A 25360-nucleotide genomic window follows, 5' to 3' on the forward strand; every position below is an offset into this window, starting at 1 on the left:
CCTCTCGAAATTGCTGAGACTGGCTTTGAATTTGTCATCCTCTTGCCTCAGCCTCCAGAGCCACTGGGATTATGGGCATGTGCTACCACATCTGGCAAAAACATATATTTCTTCATGGAGCTTACAATCTTTCAAAATGGTGGCCTGAATGACAATCAGAATTTGTATTTTAATCTCTTTGGGTTAACAGCATTAAAATCAGTCAATTTCACTGAAAACATCATGACAAACTATCAGACAAATAAAAAATGCTAAGCTATGGAGTTGAAGCAAAGCTCTTATATCTTTTGTCAATGAGAATTTTTAAAAATGCAATAGGTTTGGTATGTAGGCACACAGGGGTGATGGCTTGTCAAAGATCACATGGCAAGTTAGTGGTAGAGTTAGGAATGACATTTAGACCTCTTTATCTCTTTTCCAATGATCTTTCCATGTACTAGTTTGTCTCCATATATTATAAATCTTAATGATTTTAGAGCCACTTACAATTTTTTCCTAAAAAGTGCCCATCAATAAAAACTTGTAGATTAAATATGATTATTTTCCTGGGTCAAATATAATGTGATAAAAAGCTAGATATAAAATTATATATTAACTATCATTTCAGTTTCATATATGTATGTATATAGGTAGAAAAAGAATAAGTCATGGAGAATTTCTTCATATTTTTGTATACTTTTCAAATTTTTATAGTGTCCATCAATTAATTCTATAGTTAAACAGTTAAAATATGAGTCAAATAACGAAGAACACTTCTCTCTTTATGCAATAAAAATTAGGTTTTTGGAATGCTTAAAGATAAGATGATTAACATAATATTAACCAAACATCTAACTGGAAGCTTGGTAAGAAACACATCTAGGTGGAGATGACAGCTGCTTACTAAAATGACCAAGTGGCCTCTGAACACAGAGGTGGCCTCAGCAGCTAGTACTGTGTTTATAAATGCACCATATTTATCAAGTATCTTAATGGCATAAAGGGTCAGGTCAGCCCTAAGAGTTTCCCAAATGTCTGGTCTGTGTTAGCAGACATTCTGAAACATTTTGACATGTGAATATAGGAGCCACCAGGCCAAGGTGAAATGTTATTTACCAAGTTACTCTTTGACCAAAGTTAAAAACCAGCATTGTGCTGAAGAGTTTCCAAAGAAAACCTTCACTGATATAACAAATACATTAAAGAATGGGCAGTCATATGGCCTAAGAGGAGTGGAATCCCATCTTGGTTCGTCATGGCCCTGTTTCTGCCATATGAGTTTTCTGGGCTTTGGTTTTGCCCTTCCCAAAATGTCTAGATGTTTCCACAGTCCTTCCACCTTGAATGTGGATAATTCTAAATCACAGGCAGGAGGCTATCCTCCACCGATGGTGCTAGAAGACCATCGAGAAAGTTCCTCAAAACCCTCTTCTTTAATTTGAGAGAGAGAGAGAGAGAGAGAGAGAGAGAGAGAGAGAGAGAAAGAGCAATAAGCAGATGGAAGTTAGTGCTTCCCCAGAAAAAGTACCTATGAAGAGGAGTCCAAATGTCCTTTAGCTGTTTCTAAAATCCCACACCTCATTACAATACGCACTGAGTGGCTGCTTCCCAAGAAAAGCCACAGAAAGGAAATATCATTAAACGAGTATATACATTGGGGGAAGCTCTTCCCTCCAGTAAGCCTGACCGCTCAAAGCTGTTGTCCTCAATTGTTGAACAGGATGTAACAAGACTGCCAAGCACAGCCCACAAACCTGCTAATTAGGTGCACTGACAGTGTTTGTTTTGGAACCATTTACCAACAAAGGAATGTGTCAGGCTGATTAGTGAGAAAGGGTATGTAATGTATGTGTAGCTCAGTCCAGATGGGGGGCATAATCCAGGTATTCAGTCTGTTTGTCCAAGGTCTCACAAAATCGAAGGCTGAACAAATAGGAACCCCAGGGGAAAAACTATCTTCTGGGTAGTGCTTCCCTCTCCTTCTCTACTTAAGTTTTGTTCCACCTGCACCCCTTCCTCCCCAAAAGTTTATGCCTGAACACTTACCATAAAACACTTGGCTCAAGCGGTAGCACGCTCACCTGGCATGCGCTGGCCGCTGGGTTCTATCCTCAGCACCACATACAAATACAAATAAAATAAAGATGTTGTGTCCACCGAAAATTAAAAAATAAATATTTTTTTTTTTTTATATATTTTTATTTTTTAGTTCTCGGCGGACACAACATCTTTGTTGGTATGTGGTGCTGAGGATCGAACCCGGGCCGCACGCATGCCAGGCGAGCGCGCTACTGCTTGAGCCACATCCCCAGCCCACTAAAAAATAAATATTAAAAAAAAAACACTCTTCAAGAAAACGGCATATTACAATTGGCTCCCCAGAAAAATGGATGAGTCTTTGTAAGGTTGCTGGAAAATCTGGGGTTTAATGTTGTTTTAGGAACACTAATAAGTGACAACTTTAGGCAAAGCCATCTCCATATTCAGCCCCCATGGAGCCGTCTCCATGCACTGTGCTAACATGAACAAATCAAAGGCAAACAGAGCCACAGAAACAGTTCTTAATGAACTATTCTAGTTATGCTGAGAAAAATCATGTATCTAAGTGTCTTCTATGGGAAGAAGTGATTCAACACTTTATATAATAAAGCAGGCTCATTCTTTTTATTTTATTTTTTAATTTTTAAATTTATTTTGTAGTTTTTTAGGTGGACACAACATCTTTATTTTATTTGTATGTGGTTCTGAGGATTGAACCCAGTGCCTCACGTGTGCTAGGCAAGCACTCTACCACTTGAGCCACAACCCCAGCCCATGGGCTCTTTCTTTTTAAACAAACCTTTATAAGGTTTCACCATGATCAGGTATTTGAGGATTCATGTGTACATGAAGCTTAAAGAAGGGCAGAAAAGTGCCAATGCAAAGAACAATGTTCATGCCCCAACAAGCCTAGGTCCTCAGAGGTGGGTGGTATGGATCTGATGAAATGAAAAATGACAAAGACCAATTCAAAAGGTCAAGGTTGGTGGGAGGAGTCTCTATGTTCTTCAGTGCAAATTGGACAGTTCTGGAGTTTGGCCAGATGGATGAAAGCAATTGGGGCCTGGATGAAGTTCCTTAGGAGCCCTTCTTTTTCTGTAAGCTACCTTGATAAAATAGATTTTAAACATGAAAAAGAAGATAAACTCTGTTAGAAACTCACCTGCTATGGTCTTTTCTATGAGGCCAACTGATATGGAAAATGTTCTTTAAATGTGTGCAGCCTGGAAGTGGTCGCACAGTATGTTAACTCAACTAGTAAGAGTCTGGCGTTAATAAGTGCAAGGTTCTGCATGCTGTCCTTATTTCTCAAAGGAGGAGAGGGAATGACCAACTGTTGTACAGAAAGGAAAACTGACAAGCAATGCTCATTCTGCATCTTTGAACTCTGATGTTTTAAAAAACAACAAACCTTTTTACAAGAGTAACCTCTGAACTGCAGATGCCCCTCTAACACACAGGAAGAACCCCACCTCTAATGCCATTCCAAGGGTAAGCGAATATTGCTAGTATGACTAGGGGAGGCCGATGCTCCTGCCAGAGAAATATCTTAAGTGGTAAGTCAGTTGCTCCAACCTTATTTGTTAAGCTGCAATGTTACTTCAGGCTTTTACTATGCTTCTCTGTCTTTAGGAATATTTGAAATTCCCTTAGTTAATTAGTTTATTTAAAATGATGAATTTAGATATACTTGAGTAAGCTGAACCACATTATAAATGGTTATGGAATGCTTACTATACAAAAGACACCAAGCTCAATGTCAAGCAAAATTTTATAGGAAACCTCCATTTGAATACAGTCCCAAAGGTTATTAGGTCATACGCCTTAAAGTGCAATGTTTTCTGAACTGTGGACAACTTGTATGCCATATGAAGAAATCAACAAAGCCAAATGGGTCAGGACAGAAAGGATGGAACTGATTTATGATGGCTGCTGATCTTGCAAGTCCCATGTTAAGATACATGGTGAGTGGTTTAAGATGAAGGGTTTATGTACTTGAAGCATTTCAAGATTCAGGGATGGCACCCTCATAGAAATACTGAAAGCAGGATGGACTCTTTAGCAACATCAGGAAGGTGTTCTTAATAACAAGAGAAGATCACTGATATACAGAGATGTTGCAAAGAAAGCTGTGGAGGAGGCAATTTAAGGACTTAAAAAAATAATAAGAAGTCTAAATCCTGGGTCACTTTGTGGATTTATGTGACTTCTTTGCTTGCATTTCATTGTTTTCTTTTATAACTTAGGGCAGTATCAGTCTGTTCTTACGATTTTAATTCATAAAAGTTAGATCCCTTATTTCTTATTCTCAAGGAGGGCATGTGCTGCTTTTCCTATTTCTTTAGGATGTGGGATTTAGTTGTTGTAAGGAAATGTTTATCTCTCCTATCCCTGTGTTTTCCTTGTCCTTCTTTAGAGGGTGAAAGCTGGATTAGGATTAAGTGAAACAGTCTTGCAATTCAGGATCTTCCTATTGTATTTAAAATCTTGCAATTTGGATTTGAGATTTTTCTTACTAAGGCTAAACAGAGGTAATTATTTGTGTTTGAGAAGAAAGATATCACAAGGTAAAACTGCTAGCATTATCTTCTAGGGGAGGCTGGTTTGGAGCAACAAATAGGGTTACAGTCAGGGATCCTCAGCTTCCATAGCCAGCTGGGCTTCCTAGGGATGTGCAGGAGGTGAGAGCTCGGCCATCCTCTCTGTCACAAAAGTCCTTCCTCCATTTAACAAAAGAAAGGCATTTCTTTTCCCATCCCAATCTAACCATGGCTGGTTAGAGTCTGCTCCAAATACAAAAAGTCCCAAGGGAGCAAACGAAGGGACAGTTCAAATGAACACTTTTATTGGAGGCTACTTTCAAGACAGAGGCACATAATTTTTTCAAATTAATTTTAGTGAGTGTGCTGCAAAAGGGTTTGGAGGCCACAAGTAGAGTGGAAGCAATGACATATAATGGAAAAAACAGATTTTAGAGTCAGATGTATTTGGGATCATGTTTTGGCCTTATATCTTGGGGCAGTACTTATATCAGTGTTTTAGACCTCAACTAAAGCTCCTTAAATTTGTTTGAAATTCTGGAACCTGTTCTTTCTTACCTATGATGCACTTCACTCATGGACGATGAGCCCTTCTTAGAGCTGCAGGCTCACTTCCCTCTGTGCTCCAGCCATACTTTCACAGAACTGCTGATGGCTCATCTGTCCCTCCCTAGACTGCAAACTATTTGTGAGCAAGGAGTGTGCATGCCCACTGTGTCTCCAGCACCTGGACCAATGCTCACACATAATACGTTTGATAAATCATTTATTAAAAGAACACATAGTTCTAATACTTGTGAAATGCTTTTTAGCCAGATGTAATTATGCTATTCAAATGATATTTGGATCTAAAAGGATATTAAGAATATTTTTGAGGCCATGGAGGTATTGAATTTAGCATATGGTCAAGGACATATGGTAACAAATTCATTACCTCATTCCTAAGATTTTTATATACAGATTTAAAAACATGCTTTAATAGGGAAAAATTCAAATATGTTAAAAAATAGAAGAGCATGGTAAATTCCTGTGTACATATCATCTAGCTTTAACAATTATAGATTTATGGCAACCTCTTTCAGCTACATCCATCCCCCCTTACCCATCATCAGATTATTCTGAGTCAAACCTCAGAATAATCATTACTTCATTCATAAAATTTTCAGTTATACACAAATTTTAAAATTTAACCCACTATTCAATTTTATTTATCACAATAATTTAGTTGCTATATCTTTATGGACTTATTTTTTAATCAGCAACTTGGTATCTTTATAAAGGTTTCCTTTAGTAAATCTTTTATTAATATTTCCTTTTGCTTTTTCCCATAGACCTATATAAACTTCTCCTAGCATTTAACTGGAAACTGAATACCAAGAGGAAGCTTAATTTGAAAAGTATTACCAAACTGGAATTCCAGGGAAGCTGGTCAGAGCTACTTCTGACTCAGATATTTTTTGCAAGCTTAAGGAACTGTGATGGCCAAGGGAGAAGCAAGATTTTAAATTCATATATATTCTCTCCCACTGGGTAAAGATCCCTATGAGCCCAGAGGCATGATAATCTGGTTATTTTGGTGAGAATCCAGTACCTCTAACTACAGCCACAGCTAACTTTGAAAAGTGATTCTTTCTTCTGGTGGTGACTTATAATCACATAAAGTCTTTGAAGATACATATTCTGGAATTTAAACAAACAAAGACTTATAGGAGATAGTCAGAGAGTAGCACCTCTGCCCCAGTCAAGGGACAAGTTTTGGGACTGAGGAGTTTAAAAATATGTGTGAAATCCCATGCTCAGATCTTCTTTCTACAGTCATTCTCCAATAAAAGGAACCAGGTCTCCTTGGATAGTCGGCTGCATTTTGGACCAGGGCAAGAAACACAAGAGATGAGCATGAACCTGGAACAGGATAGTGCCAGAAAATAAGAAAATTCTACATAAAAACAACAAAAGAAATCTCAAATAAACAAAAATGCATTCTAAACAAAAACCCCATAATGAATCTGTCAAAGAGACACAAGAGACAACTTAGAGTGTGAATGGCCAAAGCTGGTGGAATAGTCTGAGCAATAAAAAATTATTGAATAATCTAAATTAAAGAAAAAAACTGTGCCTGAATCCATACTGATAAGAATAAACAATTTAAAAATAAATGAGAAAGAAGAGACAAATTTCCCATGCATAAGAATTCCAAATAATTTTGTATCTGCTCTGATCCCAAGAGCATGGAACATAATTTCCCACCAAAGTGTGGGCTGTACACAGTGACTTCCTTCCAAAGAGTACAGTATGGAGAAAAGGGGAAGGGAAAGAATTTCACAGTGGAGAAACCTGGAGCAAATACTGCAGGGATCAGTCATGTTGATAGTATGAACCACTGACATGATGTCATGAAAATGGCACTTTACCTCTGTGGTTTTCCTTTCCAAACCCATAAAACCCAATCTAACTTTAAGAAAAATATCAGACATATGCCAACAGAGGGATTCTATAAAATACTTAACTAGTATGCCTCAAAACTATCAATGACATCAAAAATAAGTAAAACCTGAGAAATTATCATAGCCAAGAGGAAAGTAAGTAGATGTGACAACTAAACATAGTATCCTGAAACAGAAAAAGGATATTAGGTAAAAACTAAGGAAGTCTTAAAAAAAAAAACTATGACTTTAGCTATTAATATAAAAATATTGGTTCATTAATTGTAACATGTGTCCACAATAGTGTAAGATGTTATTAATAGGGGAAACTGTGTATGTGGTATAGGAAAACTCTCTGTGCTCTTTTTGCAAATCTAACATTGTTCCAGTGAAGTTTTATTTAAAACTGTCTGCTCAGCTTTGATCTTACAGTAAAAAATTCATATGGACATATTTTTAAAAATTTTGATAGAAAAGTTTAGATTCACATATTTTACAGATACAGTTTTGCTACATTATATACCCCCACCTTCCTTCCCCTCATTTTAACATCTTCCATTTCTATAGTAGTGTGGTAAAATTGTTACAATTAATGCACCAATATGATATATCATTATTAACTAAATTCCACAGTCTAAATAAAGGTTCACTCTGTGTTGTACAGTTCTTTGGGTTCTGACAAAATATAAGGTCATGTATGTACCACTATTGTATCATACAAAGTAGTTTCACTGCCCTAAAAATATGTTTCACCTAGTTATCCCTCCTTAGCTCCATGAAGGGCTGTGTGGTGCCTTTAAAAAAGGCATTTAAACTCTAGACTATGAACTAGAGTATTGGAGGCTGAACTCTGTATTAAGTATTGGAGGCTGAACACTGTGTGTCTGTGTAAGTGTGTGAGTATGTGTGTGTGTGTGTATACATGTATGTTCCTATATGTTTATGTGTCCATCTTTCCATGTGTGGGGTAACCCAAGTTCCTGAATGTTTACAAATAGTCTTTGGGTTTAAAAAGGAAGCCAAAAGGGCTGAATCAACTCTTACCATCTTAGCTCTACTCTACATGCTTCAGCTTTCCCTGGCTGCCTGCCTCTCCTTCTGTTCTGAACCACAATGTAAGTGAGCCTTGCAGGGTGGGAAATGAGCCATGACATTCATGGCCAAAGAAGCCAGTGCACACACACAAACAGTGTGTATTTCTATTATGCTTTGGGAATGAAAGGAAAAGTGATATGTATCATTTTGTGATTCAGGAAAAGCAGTAATAAAAACCCTGACCTCCAGTTAGTGGAGGAAAAAAAAAAATCATCCATCAATCAATGGATGTGCTGATGCCCCAGTATTACTTTGGTTAGAAAAATAATCCCACAAAACTCCCACTTTTCTCTCCTTTGGGTCCTAAAACTTTCATCACCACACTGCAGCACATCTGTGGAGAAAAGCATGTGGTGAGCAGGCATGTTCACCAGGGTCCTCAGTGGTTGTATTTGTAGCAGTTGATCCAGTTTTGGTCTTCCTCTGTGAGGGCAACTTCCACCCTGAAAAGGTGGAGAGGATTCTCCATCCTCAGTCTTCATTCTATATCTGAATCTGAATACTCTTCATTATATAATAAAGACAGACTTAGGTGATGTTTCTTTGCAACTCTGTGATCTTATTCTGGATTAAGGTAGCCAAGACAGGGTTGGAAATAAATACAGAAAACCAAATGGTGAAAAACTTTCTCTAAGAACAAGGGAAACCTGATCCCGGATAAGAGGAGAGATGTAGTACTTGACTAAAAGTTAGCTGAATCTGACCAAATAAAACAGCAAAACATAGTAAGGGGTTTTATAAGATAATATATTTCATACCTGCTTGTAGAAATATCCTCGAAAGGGTAGAGGATCTCTCCATTGTTACAGATTTCGCAGATGAACCCTTTCTGGCTACAAAGACTGCAGCTGTACACGTGTGAGGTGGCAAATTTAATGACCTTGCCCAAGAACGGAGCCAGCTTTCCCTCTATCACCTGCAGAAAGAGAAATGGAACAGGGAAGCAAATTGTTGAGAACAGAAGACTTACAGACACAGGAAAGGGATTCCTTTCCTTTACACAACAGGAAAACCTCTAATTATAATTTCTCAGCAACTTTGAGGAAGAAAAGACATAGTATTTTTGCTCCAAAAGAACTCGGGTTTAAACCACTGGAGGCTGGAAAATGAAGATGCTGAAGCTTCTTTTGTATTTCTCTTTTTTAATAGTGTGGTTATAGGGGATTGAGGACCAACAGATGGGAACTCTACTTGAATAGACCAACTTCACAGTTATGGTATTGGTATAAGAGCAGTGTGGTAGGTTTCCTAAAATAGATGGGAAACATATAGGAAAAAGGTGAATGTAGAAGTTTATATGGTATATTTAGTAATACTTTTTCTCTGATAAATCAATGAGGTAGTTTTATCATCATCTCCCCTTCAAACACATAGCAAATGTGGAAAGACAGGTTTCCTTAGCTGCTGGTGAGTACAATAATAGAAAGAGGCTGCAATGTGGCAGTTTGAGGGCCATTTTCAGCCTATAAAAACAAAACAAAACAAAAACTGTAGTGTTTAAAAATAATGAGCCAATTTAGAGCTGGATGAGGTGGCATATGCCAGTAATCCCACTGACTTGGGAGGCTGAGGCAGGAGGACCACAAATTTAAGGCTTCCTGAGCAAATTAGCAAAAACAAAAAGAAAAAGGGCTAAGGATGTAGCCCAGTGGTAGTTGCCTAGCAGGTGGGAAGCCCTGGGTTCAGTCCCCAGCACTAAAGGAAAAAAAAAAGTCAATTTAAAAATTGGGAGATTGCTCATAAAAACACAGATTTTTAACCTTCTTTTGAAAAACTACAAGATCTAGCAAAACTACTCTAAATTCTGACCTGATTCTGAGCAGGGGTTGCCTGCTCCCCTAGCCCCCCACCAGGCCCTGGTGTCTTGCATATGCTGCTCTTCCACTGTCACCTCACCTGCAAACACCTGTGAGTTTGGAACCCATGGTCAATCAGATCCCTCATCACTGAATTAACTTGATGGGCTTCAAAGACTTCAGCACGTCACACATCAACAAGATAAAATCTGCCTTTACTCTTCTCTCATTAATGCATAACATGTGGATTTTGATATAAGAAAAAAATGAAGATTAGATTTAATTTAGAAATAGCCGGATGCCTTCTTTCAACTGAATACATAGTTAAAATTATAATTTTACATAGAACATCTGAGGGAAATGTCCACCAAGAAATCATAATGTCAAGGTGACTAAGTAGTAGTGACAGGGAATAAAAAATAAAAAACAGAGAAGGTAATCATGCCTTTTACAAAACAATGAAGCTCTACTGCAGCTAGAAACTGAGATAGTTTTTAAACATCAGGATGATGCCATAGTGTTCTCAAATAACCAAAACAATGATAAACTCTGGGCAGCAGAACAAATCAGAGAAGCAATCAGTTTGTATAAAGTTGTGTCTTTGCATTTTTTTTAAAGAGAGAGAGATAGAATTTTTTAATATTTATTTTTTAGATTTTGGTGGACACAACATCTTTATTTTATTTTTATGTGGTGCTGAGGATCAAACCCAGCGCCCCGCGCATGCCAGGTAAGCACACTAAGGCTTGAGCCACATCCCCACCCCATGTCTTTGCATTATTAAAAACAATTAATTAACAACATTATTTTTGCACTAAAATGCAGAAAATGAACAGAAAAAAATAAAGTTTACAGCTTTTTAAGAGTGGAATTATTTTCCTTAACAAGTAAGGTAGAAAATAGCTGATTTTTGAGTCAGGCAAGTGTTTTCCATCATTACTCAACTTATTCTCGCCTCCATAACCTTTAGGAAGCTGAGGATAGACCTCCTTTCATTTCTCTTCTTTGTGGATCAATGACTCTGATAAACTCCAGTTTTAGGCACACTCCTTATGACACATGACACATGCTTTCTAAGAAATAACCACAACAAATCATATGCCTAACCACCATTAAACACTTCCCAATGTGTCATGGAGTAATTTCTAAATTGTGGTAATGATACTTCAGTTGAATTTAGTTTTCTTATTTTACTCCACTCTAAACAACCAAGGTTAATGACTCATTTAAAGAGAGACACCAAAATTTTGAACAGTATGGAAACCAAGTGAGTAAAGAGGAGGAGAGAAGCTGGGCTTAATGGGGCATGCCTGTAATCCTAGTGGCTCAGAAGACTGAGGCAGGAGGATCGCAAATTCAAGGTCAGCCTCAGTGAAAGTGAGGTGCTAAGCAACTCAGTGAAACCCTGTTTCTAAATAAAATACAAAATAGCACTAGGGATGTGGCTCAGTGGTTGAGTGCCCCTGAGTTCAATTCTTGGTACTCTACCCAACCCCCCAACCCCCCAAATAAAAAGAGGATAAGAGAAGACCTTGAGGAAGACATGAGAGTTTTCATGTGGATATAAAGGAAAAGACTGAGCATTTTGTCATGAAGCTTTTTCTCTACCCAGAAAGAAGGCTTCACTGGGGCAAAGTGTATGAATATTTTGAAGGCTCTTGTAATATTCCACCAACTGTACACTGCCATTTCCTATCTAGGGGCTTTAATGAGCTTTTTGAAAATTAACTTGAGGATTTCTATCTTCATAATAGTCTATCGGAGAACCTGCTACATGTCTGTATTTTATTAAAACTTCATTTATTATTACTTAATAAAAACCAGTTTTGCTCCTTGCATACCATTCCCATGTATTATTAGGTTCTTTCAAGGTTAACCTTTTGAATAATATTTTTATTAGCTTTTGCTGGGATACTAGAACATCTTGACATTTGTGTTCATCTTATACATGACCATATTACTGCATTTTCATCAATGGCAATCATTTTTAGGTGATTTTTCTTGGGTATTATGAAAACAAAAATTGGATTCCTCCCATTTTAATACTATGCCTCTTGCTTAAGCTTTATGTCATATTGCATGATTTATGGCTTCTAAAACAATATTAAGTAACAATAATAGTGATAGTGGTTGCTCTTGTTATTTCATTGAGAGTCAAATTTAAAGTATGCAGTCTACTGTGAGTGACTCATTTTCTCTACTAAATATCATGTCATTTACCACGTTATTGATTCCTTCTCCCTCTTTTAAGTAACAGCTTTATAGACAGATAATTCACATATCATACAATTCAACTATTTAAAATCTACAATTCCAGGGCTGGGGATGCAGCTCAAGGTAGAACACTTGTCTAACATGTTTGAGGCCTTGGGGTTGATCCCCAGCACTGTAAAACAAACAAACAAAACACTCCCCTAAACAGAAAACAAAAAATCTCTCTAAACCCTACAACTTGATTGCCTTAGTTTATTCATAGCTGTATCACTAGAATCAGTTTAGACATTTCACCAACTTTCTTCTAAACCCCCACACCCATTAGTAATTACTCCCATCTTTCCCTGCCCTTTCTTTTTTCTATAAATTTGCCTAATTAATAGAAATAGAATCATACAACATGTGGTATTTTTGTGGTTGAGTTTCTTTTCAGTGTTTCTACTGTAAGTCTCTTTTTTTCCACCCTACCCAATCCTCTTATTACCCATTTCTAGATTAATGAGATAATCTAGTTTTATACATCACTTTCATCATATATCATCTTTTCTCTCAAGGCTTTGGTGAATTATTGTTTTATCACTAATAAAAACTCTTCCACATTCATTTCATAAAATTTTACTGAGTTACCATGTCTCAAACACCTGATACAAAGATAAATGGCACAAAACTGGGATTTATGTTTTGCTTGGTGTGCAAGAGTCTCCGTAAGTTGACTCTACACTATTGATCCCAACTTATTTTCCATTTCTCAAAAACTCATCTTGTGTTGTAAGCAAAATTTCCCTGCACAAAGTATGTTTTCTCTTGCTCCCGAGCCCTTATTCATGTCATCTCCTCTATTGAGAGTTTTACTTCTTAAAACTCATTTAAATTTTACATAGGCTTCATGGCTTAGGTGTATTCTGGTTTGATCTGAAAAGCTATCTTTGGCTACTTCAGCTCCATGGACCTTTTATGCTTATCCTTATTTACTTTCACATCAAAATATCTAATTTTGCTGTTTTGTGCTCTGTTCTATTATTTAATATGTGAGTGATTTGCTTATCCAATCATATTGACCATACAAAAATAATGATTTTTGACCATTTACATGGGGCAACTAAAGGAAAGTAAATTGCGTGAAGGGAAAGAGTCCCTCCCTGTCAGTTCTCGTTGACTAACCCAGAATGCATTTCTGTCCCTTGCCTTAGCTGTTGGCAGTCATATTTTGGGGTTATCTTTGTGTCACAGCATTTTCAGTCACTGTGTTATATGGTTTAGGGAGAAGCATAACCAGTGCCTGGACCAGGTGGCAGATCACTTATGAAGAAGCAAAAAGGATTCCTAAATAAGTGATCTGCTTTAAGATTGCTTTTTCTTATTTGTCAGCTTAAGTTGGTGGCCGGGTTCCACATGGCTAAAGTTGCTGGAATATTTTCTTTCTCCAGAAAACTGAGGTAATATTCTTAAATTTATTTTAGAAATTACAAACATTCCTTTAATATTATAGAAAGGAAAATGTTATAATTTTTCAGGGATATTTAAAAGGCTTAAATCTTGTCTCTGAATATGACTACTGGTGGCATTAGGAATAGAATCAGTTATTTTGGTTTCTGGTCTAGAAGTTTCATCATTATGAAAAGTGGGCTCAGGTATGTTATTTCCTTGGTTTTGTTTTTAAATAAGGTATATCTTTATTTTGGTTGAATCCTCAATAATAAATCGTCATTTCTTCCACAGCTTCCCCTCCACTGCTAATAACCTTGTACTATTCATGCCAACTTCCTAACCTTAAGGTTAAGTTCTGATGAAGAGCCACCCCTAGCAAGAGGGCAGCTTCAAATAAGACCAAAGCTCAAGGAGACTAATACCGTCAGGTTCCAACTGAGAATGAAGAATAGAAAAGAGCTTCTAGCATGCCATTGGATCTGGAAATTGACAATGGGTGGGGCAAAGTCCAACAGGATCTCCTGGCCAAGAACACAGCTATGAGAAAGGTCAGAAGGTGGACACAGCTCTGTCCACCCTAAGCTGGTATGCCTCACCAGAGTGACAGCAGTCCACTATAGCCAGAATGGTGGTGGGGGGATCCTTCTGATTAGGTATCCATGCTAGGTTTGACCCCGGGGATTCTAATATCACTGAGAACAAGCCAGGACTGAGCAGGGCAAAATAAACCACCTCCTTAATAAAACTGGCCAAAACCCATTTTTTCTTTCTTTCTTTCTTTTTTTTTTAAAGGCATAGACATAATCATAGGGCAGTTTATGCTTCTCAACAACTTAGGTGTATTTTCCAATGCATGACAGTTTGACTCATTAAAGTCTCCTAAAGAGGCTGACATTAAAGATCTTTCAACACCCCATCAGAACTTGGTTGTCTCTGGGAAGCAATGAAGGCAAGTGGAATAAGCAAGCTGATTTCAGTACAAATTCTAGTTCATCAATTTTCCAGCTGTGAGACTTAGGGAAGTTATTTAACCTCTTTGGGCTTCAGTTTTGTCAACTGAAAAACTAGGATAACATCCACCTTGCAGGAGCAAGGGAGGGATCAGATTCAATGTACTGAAAACACCAAACACAGTGTCTGACTTAGAGCAAGTGGTCAATAAATAATGGCTTATTACTAATAATCCAAATAGAAAATTTCTATGACTTGTTCATTTCTCCTTGCAGACACTTGAGATTTATAGTGAATAAGAAAACAAAGTATGAACTTCATCTGTCATTATTTTAAAGGCATCAAGTTGTTATATAGTTTGGATGACATCTGTAGAAATTAAGGTAAAGCCATCTAATTCATTTCCCTGGTATTGTTGTAAATAAGAGAACAGAGTTTGGACAAGCATGCTTTGGCCAAGGCCAAAATGCTGGAGGGATACACTTAGCACATCTCAAATCTGACTGGAATCACTAGTGTAAGATAACATTTTAGCAACACCTGGAAATTGTCCTTCTTATTCCTTTCCTGTTTGTAATCAAATTAGTCACAGGTTAATATAACTTTATAACAACCCATCAAATGATGGAAGAATACTTCATCTTTAGCATTAGAAGGCTGGTAGTTTTAGTTAACCATCCTGGTTAACTGGATTGGTCATGAGCGATGGAGAAATAGACCTCTGAGATGATGTTATTTCTCCATTTATTTTTCCCAAAGTACATGACTATACAAACAAAATCATAACAAAGTAATTAGCAGAAAACACATGTAATCCCCACCCCATCTCCTCTGCCCCCTGCTCTCAACCTCCTCCACTTTTCCCACATACCAAACTGTCTATCTCCTTGAGCAAAGGTAAATGTCCAAACTGGAGTAAAAGGGTTTGTTTCTGTTTTCCATTAACTTAACTTCTTATCCTAAAGAAGGTACCAGTTTTATTCATTTACTTGGGGAAAGTGCATATAGGACTATTTCAGAGATGTCATACTGACTGGGTGTTTAAAGAATATACATTCCATTTGTAATTTAAAATTATGTCATCACAATTGTGGGACAAGGACAAAATGAGCATCAAGCTGATATCTTCTTCCATCATTTCAGGTACTTCCAGAACTCGAGGGACTGTCAAATATCACCTTCCACAATCCAGTCATCTGACATACCAAATATGCTTATTCTTCCTGTGCAAAGGCAGCCCACGAAAGCTGCCTGGATGAACTTCCAGCCTGGGGATACACATTTTTCCCCCTTTTCTATTCTGGTCAAGATGGTCAGCATTGGAATTTGAGGCCTATGGCTTTCTTGCAGACTAAGACAACAGACTTTATTTGATTTACTTTTTTGCACACCAATCAAAAATTACAATTAAGTTAAAAAATAACCTAGTGCTGCCTTCTCCAAACCACAGTTTCAGAAACAGCTGCTTATTACTCATGTGTGGCACCAGGAAATTGCAGTGTCATGTTCGAGGTCTGCAGCCAATAGAGCTTTGTGGGCTCAGGAAAAGGGCACAAATGATTCTTTTATGTTGGTTTACCTTCACTCCCTTGGCACCACCACAAAATTCAAAATCTACAGGGGAAAGGAAACAGAGCACTAGTAACTTGGGCCAGAAAAAAAGAACAGAAAAGGCTCTTTCTCATCACATTTCTTTATGCATTGGCTAATTCCCTTCCTCTGATTTGTCAAGTTACCTTCCATTTCAAAATGAGTCATTGTGTAACATCAAGATTTTGAACAACTGGGGAGAATACTCAGATGAAGAAGCTGCTGCACTTGACAAATGGCTCCTTCTCTAAAAGTCTAACCAAAAGACTCAATTTATGTTGAACAAAGCCACCTGGCACTCACTAGGAACATGTCAGCTTGATGAAATGGCAGAACCAATATCGCCACACACTGTGAAATAATTTCCAGTATAATCACATTTGCTTACCTAGACAACCATGAAAGCTTGCAGTTTGTCTCTGTGTGCCATTTCTCAGCATAATTAGGTAGACAGAGTAATGTCTAGTGACTAAGGCCAGGTGAGTTCATGGGAAGTTGGGAAAAATGAGCCCATGGATTCTGCTCAAGTGTGAAAACCCTCACACATACTATATCCTCCGTGTGTACCATTCAATTCTAAAGTATAATCCTTCCATTCAAAAATTGTTAAAAATAGAAAATAAAAAGCATACCACCAAAAGTTTATGAGATACTTCTACTTTTTTAAAAAATATTTTATTAGTTGTCAATGGATTTTATTTTATTTATTTATTTGTAGTACTGAGAATCGAACCCAGTGCCTCACACATGCTAGGCAAGTGCTCTACCACTGAGCCACAACCCCAGCTCTTCTATTTCAATAAGTTGATTCAAACTCCATTTTCTCATAATTTTCCTTTGAGCTTCTTATCACAGCTCAATGTTGGGAATGTTTGTACATAAATATAAACTATGTCTTCTCTAATCAGCTTCTCTCCATTTCTCCCTATCCATTTTGGGTCAGCTGAATAGGACTTAGATTTTGGTTACTCAAGCTCTGTGCTGAGGATTGTGATGTCAGCAATGAGCTCTTACCTGATCTTGTAGAGGTGACAACTTCTACTAAGGCTTTGGAAGCTGTGTGATAAGCTAATGTGGTTTAATATAACAGGGCAGACCTGTGAGTGGCCATGACCATTCCTGTCATATTATGTTTTGTTTCCTACTGGAAACTATCTGAAGGGATAAAAGTTTAAGGAATTTCAATTTCATTTTTTCAGTGGTTAGAATGGCAAAGATGGAGCCAGTGTGTGAAGTTCTTATTCAGAAAAAATACATGAAATGGGACTTATTTCAGTTTTCTGCACTTAAGTGCCGCAAGGGGTGTGGCTCAGGTAAGCTATAACTCCACAGAACTTTAATGAAGCATCTACAAAGACTAAGGACAATAATGTGGTTCACATATTCATATGGTCGGATACAGGTGCATATGTATTATATATGGGGAAACAGATTTAAATGATTCAAATTGAGACAGTTCCACAAAATTCCCAAGGATGATCAGAATTTTACTTCTCTGTTGAGTTAATTAGTATATATTTGAAAGAAATTGAATTTGTCTTTATTATTCATTTTAGCTCTAGTTATGACATTACTGATTTATTGATTAGTAAATGAGAAAAAGCCCCAAGTGTATGTGTGTGTGTGTGCGTGTGTGTGTGTGTGTGTGTGTGTGTATGCGCGCGTGCGCGGGTGTGTGTGAATGTGTTTCTTAACTCAATTTCCTTTTTGATGTGTGAAAACACTGAGGCCCAGAGAGGTGATGGAGCTGCCTCAGATTGCCCAGCAGGTCGGTGATAGACCCTCACTTTCCCTTTTAAGAGCCCCTCACTACTAGGAAGGACCTATTCCAAGAGCATCTGGGGTCAGTGTGCAGCCCAGTTTGAGATCAATTCAGGAATTCTGAGGTCACTGTGTGCCTACTGACTTACCATGTAAAGATGGAGAATTTCTAAGACTGTCTCTGTTACAGGATGGGCAACCTAGGCAGGCCCATGTGTACCCCCACAGGTTTGATCTGAACTGGATGCGCCATTGGCTTATAGAAAGATAGTATAAGAATTCTCTGAAATGGTCACATCTTGTGCATTTTTTTGACTGTAGTGATGATCTTAGGTAGTATCTTAGTGGTTGAATTACTTGGGAGGTGCATAAAGCAACCCCAAATTTGTGACAAAAAATAGACTTGCTATCAACTTAAATCCTATTGTATTTATCAAAACTGGAGAAGGAACTTTATTAAAAAGAGATGCAACTAGTTGGAAAAAAACAAGGCAAAAGAAAGCAACTCTGCATATACATGAATATGGGAGAAACTGAAGAAAGATAGCTTCTCAGACTGGACTTCAGTGGTGGCCAAGGTGAGACATCTTTACAGAACCTGCTTTTAAATAGACAGAGAATAGAAGAAAAACAAAAGCAACACTGATCCTATAAGGGAATGAACCATAAGAGTTAGGAAACATGAAGATCAAAAGCAAAGAAGGGAAGGAGCTGTAGGGAAAGAAGTTATGAAGACCAGAGAAAGAATATACAGATGCTCCTGAAGAGAGAGAAAAAAGGATGCAGCCAACTGAGATTTGAAATGGGAGTTAGAAATCTTGGTTTCTGATGGGTGCAGTGGCACATGCCTGCAATTTCATTGATTCCGGAGGCTGAGGCAGGGGGACTGCAAATTTGAGGCTAGCCTCATCAATTTGTAAGACCCTGTTTCAAAATAAAAAATGAAAAGGGGCTATAGCTCAGTGATAAAGCATCCGTGAGTCAAATCCCTAGTACAAAAAAAAAAAAAAAAAAAAAAAAGAGACAGAGAGAAAGAAATCTTGGTTTCTATTCTCAGTCATGTCCTGAGTAAAGCTGTATGACCCTTTCTTTTTTCTTTTTTTTTTTAATATGACCTTTCTTGTAGGTCACATAACTTCTTCATGCCTCAGTTTCCTCATTTACAAAATAAAGTGATTGTGCTAAGTCATTCAAAACGAACTGATCAATAAGGATCCCTTTCAGTTTGAACATTCTATGATTTTATGATTAATGAACAGAGAAAACATCAAAAGAAGTTGTTGAATAGCCCTAGGAATGTAGAAAGGGAATATCTGGGGAGACAGATAAAAGGTGAGTTTAACCAGACTAATTAGAAGATACCCCAGGAAATTTTTAACAGAAGTGAAATAATGTCACCAGCTTTTTATTCCCCCGCTTGCTGAGTGCCATTCAAAGAGGGAAGTAAGGCCTTTTAGGTATCATCCCCTCACAGGTGTGCAACCAGATATCAGTTTTCCTCTGAAAATCTCTTCCTCTCATCAATGCATTTAATTAGTCAATGTTTAGATAGCACTTTGGGGATGAAAAGTACAATATAAGCACTCAACATTATTAGTACTTAACAGCTTTTATGGGGACAGCATTGACTGAGATTAAGTGAGAAGCTAAAGTGAATTCCAGGCTAGAAGGCTATGGTCTGAGAAACTGCCAGGTCACTGATGAAGAAAAGCAAACCCTGCACATAAACTGAAATAGGTGCTCTTATTAGCTTGCATTCCATTGCCTAAGACTGTTGGTCATCTTTATTCTTTGCCTGAAGGTGTTAACAAGTTGTAAACACCACTCACAACACAGCACTGGTTATGATTCCACAATCTTGTTTTTCTAGACTAGTATCTGGAGTGCTATGGGTGTTCCTATATCTGGGCATGTGTATAACCCAGGATATAGATTCAAATATGTAGGAATTTTGTGTACAATAAAGTGGGTACAGACACATTATTTAATAAATGTTATTGGGGCAACTGGTTACCCATCAGGGGAAAACTAAAGCTGAATTCCTTATTTGTGTCATAAAAATTGTAATTCCTAATTAACTGAAGATTTCTTTACAAATAGAAAGTCATATAGGTATTTTTAAATTAAAAAGTAGATAAAATATTAGAAAAACATTTATGAGAAATAGACATTTTATAATAATAGAAGCTACATGAGTGATAAATGTGAATATGAAGTAAAAATTAGTAAAGACAAAATACCACTTACAACATACAATGATAAAAATGGCTATTTTTCCTCTTTATATGAAGTGTTAATTTCATTAATATACAAATCGCTCTTTCAAATTAATAAGAAAAAGACCAACAATATAATTTTAAAACAGGCTACATAGGTAATTCACAACAATTACAAATCTGATAGCAATATAAAAAAGATTCGATAGTGGTATGTGCAATGCAAATTATATATTTCTACAATCATGCTTTGTAGAGCTGTCATTGTGTATTTTACAATTTGAACACTTATAAAAGTGACAATTGATATTTGTTATTTAAAAATTAAATACAGAAGTATGTGTGTGTGTGTGCGTGCATATGTTTGTGGTACTTCACATATACTAGGTGAGCACTCTACCACTGAGCTACAACCCCAACCTCAGAATTACATATTTTTCCAAGAATTATATTTTTAAAGTCTGTTCTGTCTCCTGCATCTCATTCTACAGAAGTATTTTTTTAACCCACTTACTATGGAAAAATTGAAATTAAAACAACCATATTAAGTTATTTTTATTAAATAGGCTAAAATTCAAAATATTAATATACAAAATTAATATAAGTACAGGAAAAGATACTGTCAAGATACTCAGGGGAGGTACAAAACTAGTTCCACCTTTTCAGAAAGAAACTGGCAGTGTCTATCAAACTGCAAAGCAAGCATACCCTTTGACCTTGCAGTCTTAGTTTAATGAATTAACCCTAGACACAGTCACATAGCACACAGGGAGATGTGGAGGTATTCACAGCAGTATAGCTCCTAACACAGGCACTGGGTAAACCTGCAAGAGGTTAAAATGAACCCAGAGGTTTAAGTTACCAAACTTAACTTATCCAACTAAACCTAAGTTACCTTACATATAAATTAACTCTATACTATATAGCTGATAAAAAGAATGAGGTGAATTTTTCTGTGTACTGAATGTGTATATATGCCAAATGTCCACAGTATATTGTTAAGTAGAAAGGTCAAGTCAGAGAAGGTAGTAAAGTTTAATTCCACCAAAAATCAGTATTTGCAAATGTTAAGAACTGTCTGGAGAGACATAAAATGGCTACAAAAAAAAAAAAAACTACCTCTGTAGAATGAGATGTAGGAGAGAGAACAGACTATAAAAATATAATTCTGGAAAAATATGTAATTCTGGGGTTGGGGTTGTAGCTCAGTGGTTGAGTGTTTGCTTAGCATTTGTGAAGTACCACAAACCACACACACACATGCACACACGCACGCACGCATGCACAATACACTCTTCTGTATTTAATTTTTAAATAACAAATATCAATTGTCACTTTTATAATAATAAGTGTTCAAATTGTAAAATACACAATGACAGCTCTACAAAGCATGATTGTAGAAATATATAATTTGCATTGCACATATGTAAACATTATAAAAATGTTAAAAAACCTTCATTTTTGTTCTCTTATAACCTATATTTTCACTTTTTCCTGATAACATTTATTTTCACAAAATTTTCTTTCAGCAAATCTATCATGATTATATCAGTCCTGATGCTTGTATCTAAGGAGACCTGCCTGCCTTATTAGTTTTTTTACTTATGAGTTTTTCAAGTTTGGAAGTTAACATTGCCTATTCAATTAGAATGACATATAAGAAATGCAAAGCATCAACAGCCATATCTAATACCAGGTAATTTAAAGTAGGATTTGTTTACATAAGTATCACTGAATTCTAGACATTTAATCTTATCTTTCTCAATACTAGACTGGGAGTTAGTAAGTAAGCAATCGGCTGGGATGAATATTGTGTTTTCTAATAATTCACTTAAATATTTTAAAAATGTCTTCTACCAGCTAAGACCCAGCTCTGTTGGGCCAGTGTTTTTTCCTTCTTGCCCTAGTCAGAGAGGACCTATTCTCAGTGGCTCCATGGCCTCAAGCACATTACTTGATCTAGATCACCTGGTTGGTCTGATAAGTTGTACCACTTTCAGACTATGTTTTTTAATGAACAGTAAAAGGAGGAGAAACCGTATTGGTATCAGATTTTGAAATTCATTTCCCCTCCATTGAGAGGTTACAATATTTCTGTGCAGGGGAAGTACGTTACCTGATTCCAAACTAAGTTTTACCACTTAGTCTGATGTTAATCCAAGAATAAGTCAATGTACAGACTGGCTTGCACTAGACTTCGCCTGAAGAAAGAAATGAAAACTTTGGTTTTACAACAGGGGGACATGCAAAGATAAGATAAGGTTCAAAGTGAAAAGCATTTTGAATATCATTCCCACCTGGGACATGTTCGGAGGTTTGGTAAAATCTAAATAGAAAAGGGTCCTATTTAGGAAGGAAGCCAGTGGGTAGCCAATTAGGGGTGGACAGTCTGTGACTCAGTCTAGCACCTAATGTCCTTAGACAGTTCCAAGTGTCTGTCTGTTACCCCTTGAGCACCTCTGCACAGGGCCAGGAGAGATGGTTGTCATTCAGGTTCATTAACTACTGTTGGTAGCTCTAGCAAAGGGTAATCTCTCAATCAGGACAGCATTTTGTATGAGTTGTAGAGGTTTCAGTGTTCCTTGTGTTCCCTGTCCCCTTTCAGTGTGGGTAACTGAAGAAAGATTTTACTAAGCTCTTCTTTAGTGAAGAGCTTAGCTAACTGAAACCCCAAGCAGTTAGTTGTGGACTAGCTTATGTAAACGAGGAGAAAACATTCATCGGTTATTTCTTGTTTAAGTTAAAGTGCACATTTTCCTCCTTCACCCCCACCACCTTTCAGTGATTGGGTTTAAACACAGGCCTCACATATGCTAGGCAAGTGCTCTACCACTGAGCTATACCCGCAGCCCAAGTGCACGAATCTTAAGGATACATCTCAATGAATTAATTATAAGATGTGCATGTAAAACTTTTCTATCTGTTCCCTTGGTCTCTAGTTTCAATCACTCCAACCCATTCTCTATGCTGTTACCAGAAAAATCTTAATGAAATATAGATTTGGTCACACAGTAAGAGGAAGAGGAGGAATAATAATAATAATAATAATAATAATAATAATAATAATAATATCAGCAACGCCACCATCCCCATAGCAGTAATAGACTATTGAATAGGTGCCAATCACTATCCTAAACTTTTAATTCATTATCCACTTTAAGATAATATGTACAAAATGCTTAGAACATTAGCAGCATTAAGTGAGCATTAAATAAATAATAAAAATTATTACTATCATTCATAAAATTCCTAAAATGTCAGTGTCTATCATTACCAATGTGTAGATAAAAGTGAAGCTTAACAGGGTTACATTATATATCTAAGGTCACTGAGCTTGGAAGTGTGCAGTAGGGAACTGTATCCCACAGAGGCCAAGCCCTAATTACTATGCTTTAGTGTCTTGAGCTGGCATTTTTTAAATGAAAAATCCCTTAAGTCTTCTACCCCTATAGGATGAGGTGCCAACTTCTTCACATGCCTTATGTCCTTGGTACAGCTATTTTTCAATCTTTATCTACCATGCCTCCATTTTCTATTCTCATGATGCCTGATTATTCCCTAGAAAAGATATGATTGTAACAACTATCATTTATTGCTATTATCATATATGAGCTCTCAGTGCTTTCTGTAGTTTTTTCCCCCAAACTCTTACTGTGACTTTCCACAATAAGTACAATTATACTAGTATTATGGATAAGTAAACTGAGACATAGAACAATTAGGGTCATATGTTTTTCTCTCATATGTGGAAGCTAGAGAGAAAAAAGGCAAAAAAGGAATTTCATGAAAACTGGAGACTAGTGGAGTAGAGAATGAGCATCACGGGGAGGGAGGAGAGGAGAGAAAAGGGAAGTGCAGGGGAATTAAATAGATCAATTTATGTTATGTGCATGTATGAATATATCACAACAAATTCCACTGTCATGTAAAATTATAATGTACAAATTAAAAAAAAAAAGGAAAGATTAGGGATTTTATGGTCAGAGGGTCAATATGCATCCTAACTGGAGTTGGACAGGCCCATCTGATCTCAGTGCTTGATTCTTCCCATTCAACCACAATTCCTCTCACACCTGGCTGAAATGTCACTTCATCCCTAAGGCATATTTGACATGGGTCCTCAGTTTGCCTACTCTTGCTCAGCCACCATCCACAAGTCTAAACAGATTACTTGTTAAGGAGAAATGGCTTTTGTCACATTTCTATTTTAGGTCTAAGTACATTCAATCTTTGTCTTAAAATAGCTAAAACTGGATGGGTGCAGTGGCACATGCCTGTAATCCCAGCTACTTGGGTGGCTGAGGCAGGCAGATCACAAGTTCAAAGCCAGCCTGGACAACTTAGCAAGACTCTGTCTCAAAATAAAAAAAGAAAAAGAAAGTGCTGGGAAGTAGCTCAGTGGTAGAGAGCTTGCCTGGCATGGCCAAGGACCTGGGTTCAATCCCCAGAACCACAAAAAAAAAAAAAAAAAAACAAATCCAACAATATTCCTGAAACATTCCTACTGCAAGCCCTGGATCCAAACATTTAAATTGCAACGTTGTCCAAACAAAATGGACAGTCTTTGACCAGATGGGGTTACGGTCTAAGGGTAAGAACACAGAGGGCAAATGGAGAAGTGGCTGCCAGTCAAGCACCGCAAGTAAGTGCTTTAGGAGGACGTGCAGGGCATGTGTGATTCATGAGCTCCTGGGACATGTGTAATTCCTGGGTGACGAGTAGTCAGCTCTCTAAACATGAGGACAAAAGGGTAAATTCTGTGGGTAGCCAGAAAGGCCATAATGGGTAATTTTTGAATTGATCTGGAAAAGCATTTTCTCACTGGAATAGCTAACATTCTTGTTAATAATGAGCATAAAAATACATGAATATTGAACATTTGATACATGTTCAGCTCCTTCTGTGCATCAAAAGTGGATATTAATGTACACTCTATAAATCTCACAACTTGGCAGAAAGTGGTTGGGTCTGCAACTGCTTCTTAACAAGTTTTGGCAACATTTGGTTTTGATCATTCAATCTTATTTAGGATTATAAAATAAGTTAATTCTTTAACTTACTTCTCTTACAAAAATATAACTACATGTGTGTTTCTTTTTTTTTTAAGAGAGAGAGAGAGGAGAGAGACAGAGAGAGAGAGAGAGAGAGAGAGAGAGAGAGAGAGAGAAAGAGAGAGAGAGAGAAAGAGAGAGAGAGAGAATTTTTTTTAATATTCATTCTTTAGTTCTCGGCGGACACAACATCTTTGTTGGTATGTGGTGCTGAGGATCGAACCCGGGCCACACGCATGCCAGGCGAGCGCGCTACCGCCTGAGCCACATCCCCAG

General features: G+C 37.2%; 1 protein-coding gene across 1 annotated transcript in view; it reads right to left on the reverse strand.

The window, feature by feature from the left end:
• Positions 1-25360, reverse strand: part of Plekhm3 (pleckstrin homology domain containing M3) — a 176677-nt gene that overhangs the window by 12959 nt on the left and 138358 nt on the right. The window contains exon 7 of the mRNA XM_026394591.2: positions 8836-8993. Coding sequence (XP_026250376.2) covers positions 8836-8993 — 158 coding nt within the window. The remainder of the gene's footprint in view (positions 1-8835; positions 8994-25360) is intronic.

Source organism: Urocitellus parryii, chromosome 1 (genome assembly GCF_045843805.1).
Source record: "Urocitellus parryii isolate mUroPar1 chromosome 1, mUroPar1.hap1, whole genome shotgun sequence".
NCBI classification, from domain to species: Eukaryota; Metazoa; Chordata; class Mammalia; order Rodentia; family Sciuridae; genus Urocitellus; species Urocitellus parryii.